This window comes from Hemibagrus wyckioides, linkage group LG04 (genome assembly GCF_019097595.1).
Source record: "Hemibagrus wyckioides isolate EC202008001 linkage group LG04, SWU_Hwy_1.0, whole genome shotgun sequence".
NCBI classification, from domain to species: domain Eukaryota; kingdom Metazoa; phylum Chordata; class Actinopteri; order Siluriformes; family Bagridae; genus Hemibagrus; species Hemibagrus wyckioides.
In genome coordinates this window covers 811,199-818,698 of record NC_080713.1, presented here as the reverse complement: position 1 = coordinate 818,698, position 7,500 = coordinate 811,199, and the positions used below count along the sequence as shown (strand labels likewise).

Genomic DNA, 7,500 nt, shown 5'->3' with positions numbered 1-7,500 from the left:
GTTTTGTGAAGGTCTTTATTTTGGCTCTGGTGTTTGCAGGTGTTTGAGATCCTGAGACGCACAGCGTGTACTCGGTCGTGTCAGACGATGGGTAAACACTCCAGTCACACTCCTGCTGAATAAAAATCATTTTAGAGTGTAAAGGTTGTGGAAGTGGAAGTTCTGATGAAGACTGTGAAGGTGTTTATCATGTCACTGTGTTTCAGGAATCGCATCGTTACTTGCTAAAGGTGTTTACGACGCAGCGTTTCCTTTACACGATGTGAGATACTGTTTAATCACTTCATATCTTTTATATCATTATAACAGAGTGAGGAGTGAGTGTGAGTGTAAGGAGTGAGGAGTGAGTGTGAGGAGTGAGTGTAAGGAGTGAGGAGTGAGTGTGAGGAGTGAGTGTGAGTGTAAGGAGTGAGGAGTGAGTGTGAGGAGTGAGTGTAAGGAGTGATGAGTGAGTGTGAGGAGTGAGTGTAAGGAGTGAGTGTAAGGAGTGAGGAGTGAGTGTAAGGAGTGAGGAGTGAGTGTGAGGAGTGAGGAGTGAGTGTAAGAATTGAGGAGTGAGGAGTGAAGAGTGAGTGTAAGGAGTGAGAGTGATGAGTGAGAGTGAGAGTGAGGAGTGAGTGTGAGGAGTGAGGAGTGAGTGTGAGGAGTGAGTGTAAGGAGTGAGGAGTGAGTGTGAGGAATGTGAGGAGTGAGTGTAAGGAGTGAGGAGTGAGTGTAAGAATTGAGGAGTGAGGAGTGAGTGTAAGGAGTGAGGAGTGAGTGTAAGGAGTGAGAGTGAGGAGTGAGTGTGAGGAGTGAGGAGTGAGTGTGAGGAGTGAGTGTGAGGAGTGAGTGTGAGGAGTGAGGAGTGAGTGTAAGGAGTGAGAGTGATGAGTGAGGAGTGAGTGTGAGGAGTGAGGAGTGAGTGTAAGGAGTGAGAGTGATGAGTGAGAGTGAGGAGTGAGTGTGAGGAGTGAGGAGTGAGTGTGAGGAGTGAGGAGTGAGGAGTGAGGAGTGAGTGTAAGGAGTGAGGAGTGAGTGTAAGGAGTGAGAGTGAGGAGTGAGTGTGAGGAGTGAGTGTGAGGAGTGAGTGTGAGGAGTGAGGAGTGAGTGTAAATTGAGGTGAGGTGAGTGTAAGAGTGAGGAGTGAGTGTAAGGAGTGAGAGTGAGGAGTGAGTGTGAGGAGTGAGGAGTGAGTGTGAGGAGTGAGTGTGAGGAGTGAGTGTGAGGAGTGAGGAGTGAGTGTAAGGAGTGAGAGTGATGAGTGAGGAGTGAGTGTGAGGAGTGAGGAGTGAGTGTAAGGAGTGAGAGTGATGAGTGAGAGTGAGGAGTGAGTGTGAGGAGTGAGGAATGAGTGTGAGGAGTGAGTGTGAGTGTAAGAAGTGAGGAGTGAGTGTGAGGAGTGAGTGTAAGGAGTGATGAGTGAGTGTGAGGAGTGAGTGTAAGGAGTGAGGAGTGAGTGTAAGGAGTGAGGAGTGAGTGTGAGGAATGTGAGGAGTGAGTGTAAGGAGTGAGGAGTGAGTGTAAGAATTGAGGAGTGAGGAGTGAGTGTAAGGAGTGAGTGTGAGGAGTGAGTGTAAGGAGTGAGAGTGAGGAGTGAGAGTGAGGAGTGAGGAGTGAGTGTGAGGAGTGAGTGTGAGGAGTGAGTGTGAGGAGTGAGGAGTGAGTGTAAGGAGTGAGAGTGATGAGTGAGGAGTGAGTGTGAGGAGTGAGGAGTGAGTGTAAGGAGTGAGAGTGATGAGTGAGAGTGAGGAGTGAGTGTGAGGAGTGAGGAGTGAGTGTGAGGAGTGAGTGTGAGTGTAAGAAGTGAGGAGTGAGTGTGAGGAGTGAGTGTAAGGAGTGATGAGTGAGTGTGAGGAGTGAGTGTAAGGAGTGAGGAGTGAGTGTAAGGAGTGAGGAGTGAGTGTGAGGAATGAGTGTGAGGAGTGAGTGTAAGGAGTGATGAGTGAGTGTGAGGAGTGAGTGTAAGGAGTGAGGAGTGAGTGTAAGGAGTGAGGAGTGAGTGTGAGGAATGTGAGGAGTGAGTGTAAGGAGTGAGGAGTGAGTGTAAGAATTGAGGAGTGAGGAGTGAGTGTAAGGAGTGAGGAGTGAGTGTAAGGAGTGAGAGTGAGGAGTGAGTGTGAGGAGTGAGGAGTGAGTGTGAGGAGTGAGTGTGAGGAGTGAGTGTGAGGAGTGAGGAGTGAGTGTAAGGAGTGAGAGTGATGAGTGAGGAGTGAGTGTGAGGAGTGAGGAGTGAGTGTAAGGAGTGAGAGTGATGAGTGAGAGTGAGAGTGAGGAGTGAGTGTGAGGAGTGAGGAGTGAGTGTGAGGAGTGAGTGTGAGTGTAAGAAGTGAGGAGTGAGTGTGAGGAGTGAGTGTAAGGAGTGATGAGTGAGTGTGAGGAGTGAGTGTAAGGAGGTGAGGAGTGAGTGTAAGAGAGTGAGGAGTGAGTTGTGAGGAATGTGAGGAGTGAGTGTAAGGAGTGAGGAGTGAGTGTAAGAATTGAGGAGTGAGGAGTGAGTGTAAGGAGTGAGGAGTGAGTGTAAGGAGTGAGAGTGAGGAGTGAGTGTGAGGAGTGAGGAGTGAGTGTGAGGAGTGAGGAGTGAGTGTAAGGAGTGAGAGTGATGAGTGAGGAGTGAGTGTGAGGAGTGAGGAGTGAGTGTAAGGAGTGAGAGTGATGAGTGAGAGTGAGAGTGAGGAGTGAGTGTGAGGAGTGAGGAGTGAGGAGTGAGGAGTGAGTGTAAGGAGTGAGGAGTGAGTGTAAGGAGTGAGAGTGAGGAGTGAGTGTGAGGAGTGAGGAGTGAGTGTGAGGAGTGAGTGTGAGGAGTGAGAGTGAGGAGTGAGTGTAAGGAGTGAGAGTGATGAGTGAGGAGTGAGTGTGAGGAGTGAGGAGTGAGTGTAAGGAGTGAGAGTGATGAGTGAGAGTGAGAGTGAGGAGTGAGTGTGAGGAGTGAGTGTGAGGAGTGAGTGTGAGTGTAAGAAGTGAGGAGTGAGTGTGAGGAGTGAGTGTAAGGAGTGATGAGTGAGTGTGAGGAGTGAGTGTAAGGAGTGAGGAGTGAGTGTAAGGAGTGAGGAGTGAGTGTGAGGAATGTGAGGAGTGAGTGTAAGGAGTGAGGAGTGAGTGTAAGAATTGAGGAGTGAGGAGTGAGTGTAAGGAGTGAGGAGTGAGTGTAAGGAGTGAGAGTGAGGAGTGAGTGTGAGGAGTGAGGAGTGAGTGTGAGGAGTGAGTGTGAGGAGTGAGGAGTGAGTGTAAGGAGTGAGAGTGATGAGTGAGGAGTGAGTGTGAGGAGTGAGGAGTGAGTGTAAGGAGTGAGAGTGATGAGTGAGAGTGAGGAGTGAGTGTGAGGAGTGAGGAGTGAGTGTGAGGAGTGAGTGTGAGTGTAAGAAGTGAGGAGTGAGTGTGAGGAGTGAGTGTAAGGAGTGATGAGTGAGTGTGAGGAGTGAGTGTAAGGAGTGAGGAGTGAGTGTAAGGAGTGAGGAGTGAGTGTGAGGAATGTGAGGAGTGAGTGTAAGGAGTGAGGAGTGAGTGTAAGAATTGAGGAGTGAGGAGTGAGTGTAAGGAGTGAGGAGTGAGTGTAAGGAGTGAGAGTGAGGAGTGAGTGTGAGGAGTGAGGAGTGAGTGTGAGGAGTGAGTGTGAGGAGTGAGTGTGAGGAGTGAGTGTGAGGAGTGAGGAGTGAGTGTGAGGAGTGAGTGTGAGTGTAAGAAGTGAGGAGTGAGTGTGAGGAGTGAGTGTAAGGAGTGATGAGTGAGTGTGAGGAGTGAGTGTAAGGAGTGAGGAGTGAGTGTAAGGAGTGAGGAGTGAGTGTGAGGAATGTGAGGAGTGAGTGTAAGGAGTGAGGAGTGAGTGTAAGAATTGAGGAGTGAGGAGTGAGTGTAAGGAGTGTGAGGAGTGAGTGTGAGGAGTGAGTGTGAGGAGTGAGTGTAAGGAGTGAGGAGTGAGTGTGAGGAGTGAGTGTAAGGAGTGAGAGTGATGAGTGAGTGTGAGGAGTGAGGAGTGAGTGTAAGAATTGAGGAGTGAGGAGTGAGTGTAAGGAGTGAGGAGTGAGTGTAAGGAGTGAGAGTGAGGAGTGAGTGTGAGGAGTGAGTGTGAGGAGTGAGGAGTGAGTGTGAGGAGTGAGTGTGAGGAGTGAGGAGTGAGTGTAAGGAGTGAGAGTGATGAGTGAGGAGTGAGTGTGAGGAGTGAGGAGTGAGTGTAAGGAGTGAGAGTGATGAGTGAGAGTGAGAGTGAGGAGTGAGTGTGAGGAGTGAGGAGTGAGTGTGAGGAGTGAGTGTGAGTGTAAGAAGTGAGGAGTGAGGAGTGAGTGTGAGGAGTGAGTGTGAGTGTAAGAAGTGAGGAGTGAGTGTGAGGAGTGAGTGTAAGGAGTGATGAGTGAGTGTGAGGAGTGAGTGTAAGGAGTGAGGAGTGAGTGTAAGGAGTGAGGAGTGAGTGTGAGGAATGTGAGGAGTGAGTGTAAGGAGTGAGGAGTGAGTGTAAGAATTGAGGAGTGAGGAGTGAGTGTAAGGAGTGAGGAGTGAGTGTAAGGAGTGAGAGTGAGGAGTGAGTGTGAGGAGTGAGGAGTGAGGAGTGAGGAGTGAGTGTAAGGAGTGAGAGTGATGAGTGAGGAGTGAGTGTGAGGAGTGAGTGTAAGGAGTGAGGAGTGAGTGTGAGGAGTGAGTGTAAGGAGTGAGAGTGATGAGTGAGTGTGAGGAGTGAGGAGTGAGTGTGAGGAGTGAGTGTAAGGAGTGAGAGTGATGAGTGAGAGTGAGGAGTGAGTGTGAGGAGTGAGTGTGAGGAGTGAGTGTAAGGAGTGAGGATTGAGTGTAAGGAGTGAGGAGTGAGTGTGAGGAATGTGAGGAGTGAGTGTAAGGAGTGAGGAGTGAGTGTAAGGAGTGAGTGTGAGGAGTGAGTGTGAGGAGTGAGTGTGATGAGTGAGAGTGAGGAGTGAGGAGTGAGTGTAAGGAGTGAGAGTGATGAGTGAGTGTGAGGAGTGAGGATTGAGTGTAAGGAGTGAGTGTGAGGAATGTGAGGAGTGAGTGTAAGGAGTGAGGAGTGAGTGTAAGGAGTGAGTGTGAGGAGTGAGTGTGAGGAGTGAGTGTGATGAGTGAGAGTGAGGAGTGAGTGCGAGGAGTGAGGAGTGAGTGTAAGGAGTGAGAGTGATGAGTGAGAGTGAGGAGTGAGTGTGAGGAGTGAGGAGTGAGTGTGAGGAGTGAGTGTGAGGAGTGAGTGTGAGGAGTGAGTGTGAGGAATGCGAGGAGTGAGTGTAAGGAGTGAGGAGTGAGTGTAAGGAGTGAGTGTGAGGAGTGAGTGTGATGAGAGTGAGGAGTGAGTGTGAGGAGTGAGGAGTGAGTGTGAGGAGTGAGTGTGAGGAGTGAGTGTGAGGAGTGAGTGTAAGGAGTGAGGAGTGAGTGTAAGGAGTGAGTGTGAGAGTGAGGGTGAGTGTGAGGTGAGTGAGTGTGAGGGAGTGAGTGTAGGAGTGAGGGTGAGAGTGAGGAGTGAGTGTGAGGAGTGAGTGTGAGGAGTGAGGAGTGAGTGTGAGGAGTGAGGAGTGAGTGTGAGGAGTGAGTGTAAGGAGTGAGGAGTGAGTGTAAGGAGTGAGTGTGAGGAGTGAGTGTGATGAGTGAGTGTGAGGAGTGAGGAGTGAGTGTGAGGAGTGAGTGTGAGGAGTGAGTGTAAGGAGTGAGAGTGATGAGTGAGAGTGAGGAGTGAGTGTGAGGAATGTGAGGAGTGAGTGTAAGGAGTGAGGAGTGAGTGTAAGGAGTGAGTGTGAGGAGTGAGTGTGATGAGTGAGAGTGAGGAGTGAGTGTGAGGAGTGAGTGTGAGGAGTGAGGAGTGAGTGTGAGGAGTGAGTGTGAGGAGTGAGTGTAAGGAGTGAGAGTGATGAGTGAGGAGTGAGGAGTGAGTGTGAGGAGTGAGTGTGAGGAGTGAGTGTAAGGAGTGAGTGTGAGGAATTTGAGGAGTGAGTGTAAGGAGTGAGAAGTGAGTGTGTGGAATGTGAGGAGTGAGTGTATGGAGTAAGGAGTGAGTGTGAGGAGTGACTGATAAACTGTGTTTCTGCAGGGGGATTTCAACTCTGATGTTAAAGAGGTTCGCAATGACAGGCAGGTGAGCTGAGGACTCTGCTCTGATTGGATGACTGATGTTAGAGGTGGAGTTCAGTATACACTTACTTAGAGAGTGTGTGTGTGTGTGTGTGTTTCCTCAGTTGTTACATGATGAATGGGCCAATTACGGAGTTTTCTTCAAGTATCAGCCTGTGGATCTCATCAGGTACGAGAACCTCTCAGCTCTGAGTGAATCTGGATACTCCTACAGTACAGGCTTCAGAAATCTAGAACCCTTAAGGATTCCTCAGTTCTCCCTCTAGTACAGTGATCTGATATTTAAAGCAGAACTCATTTTTAAATTGAGAATCCTCAATTACATCAAAAATAGAACGTACATCGGTTCTTCCAGAAAGATCAGCAGATGTAATCTTAAAGGTTCTAGATTTAATATTATTTTCCCCAAAGAGTTTAAAGCTTTAATCTGATGAACAATGATTATCTTCATTACTAAACTCACAGAAAGTGCAGAACATTCAGGGTTCTTTGGTTGTTCTGGTGGAAATCTTAAAGAACTTTACAGCAACGTGTTTCCATATCAAAAGAACTTCCAGGTTGAAGCCTTAATTATCCAAAGAACCCAAGAGGAACCCTAAGAGAGTGTGCATTAATGGGAAAGTGTGCAGTACTGTTCAGGGATGATCCCAGAAACTTCAAGGATTCTAACTGAAGCATTGATAATAATATTTATCAGTAACACAAGATGAACTTCTCACAGGAGAATAAATCCAGTTTAAAGGTTAAATTTAGGCTTGACCCTCTAGGAGAACCCTGAGAGTTCCATGTAGAACCAACAAAACAGTGTTCCCCTATCAGAGACAATATCAGAGACAGTAGAAGTGCTTAAGACCTGTGTAGAACCTGTCAGGTGTTTGACATGGAGCCATCATGGAGCCTGGAGGACGAGGGGTTCACTGGATAATGAAGAGGTTCCTGTGTGGGTTCTTCTGATGTACTAGAACCAGTTCTGAAAGAGAAACCGGTGTAAAGGTCCAGATTGGATTTTGAAGGATTTTGTGAAACAGAACATAAAGAAACTTTAATGGGTTTAAATTTTAAAAGAGTGTCATTCTCAGTCTAATTGTGTGTGTGTGTGTGTGTGTGTGTGTGGACCCTGGAGGAGGTACTTTGGGGAGAAGATCGGTTTGTACTTCGCCTGGTTGGGAGTTTATACTCAGCTGCTTATTCCTGCCTCAGCGATGGGGATTGTAGTGTTTCTGTACGGCTGGATGACCGTAGATACCAACGTACCCAGGTCTCTCTCTCTCTGTCTCTCTCCTGTTTCTATGGTTCTCTCTGCATCAGAATGTGCTTTTTACAATCCAAACTATTTGATACCCCCCCCCCCCCCCCCGTCTCAGTCAGGAGATGTGTGATAAGCGTCTGAACTTCACCATGTGTCCTCTGTGTGATGAAGTGTGTGATTATTGGCAGTTGAGCAGTATGTGCAGCACGGCGAGG

At 48.5% G+C, this 7,500-nt stretch overlaps 1 protein-coding gene across 1 annotated transcript in view; it reads left to right on the top strand.

Annotated features, from left to right (window-relative positions):
• ano2a (anoctamin 2a) overlaps positions 1-7,500 on the top strand; it is a 27,770-nt gene that overhangs the window by 4,389 nt on the left and 15,881 nt on the right. Inside the window, exons 7-12 of the mRNA XM_058388302.1 lie at positions 40-91; positions 207-262; positions 5,996-6,040; positions 6,141-6,205; positions 7,160-7,294; positions 7,401-7,500. The exon at positions 7,401-7,500 is cut by the window's right edge and continues 61 nt beyond it. Of these exons, the coding sequence (XP_058244285.1) occupies positions 40-91; positions 207-262; positions 5,996-6,040; positions 6,141-6,205; positions 7,160-7,294; positions 7,401-7,500 (453 nt within the window). The remainder of the gene's footprint in view (positions 1-39; positions 92-206; positions 263-5,995; positions 6,041-6,140; positions 6,206-7,159; positions 7,295-7,400) is intronic.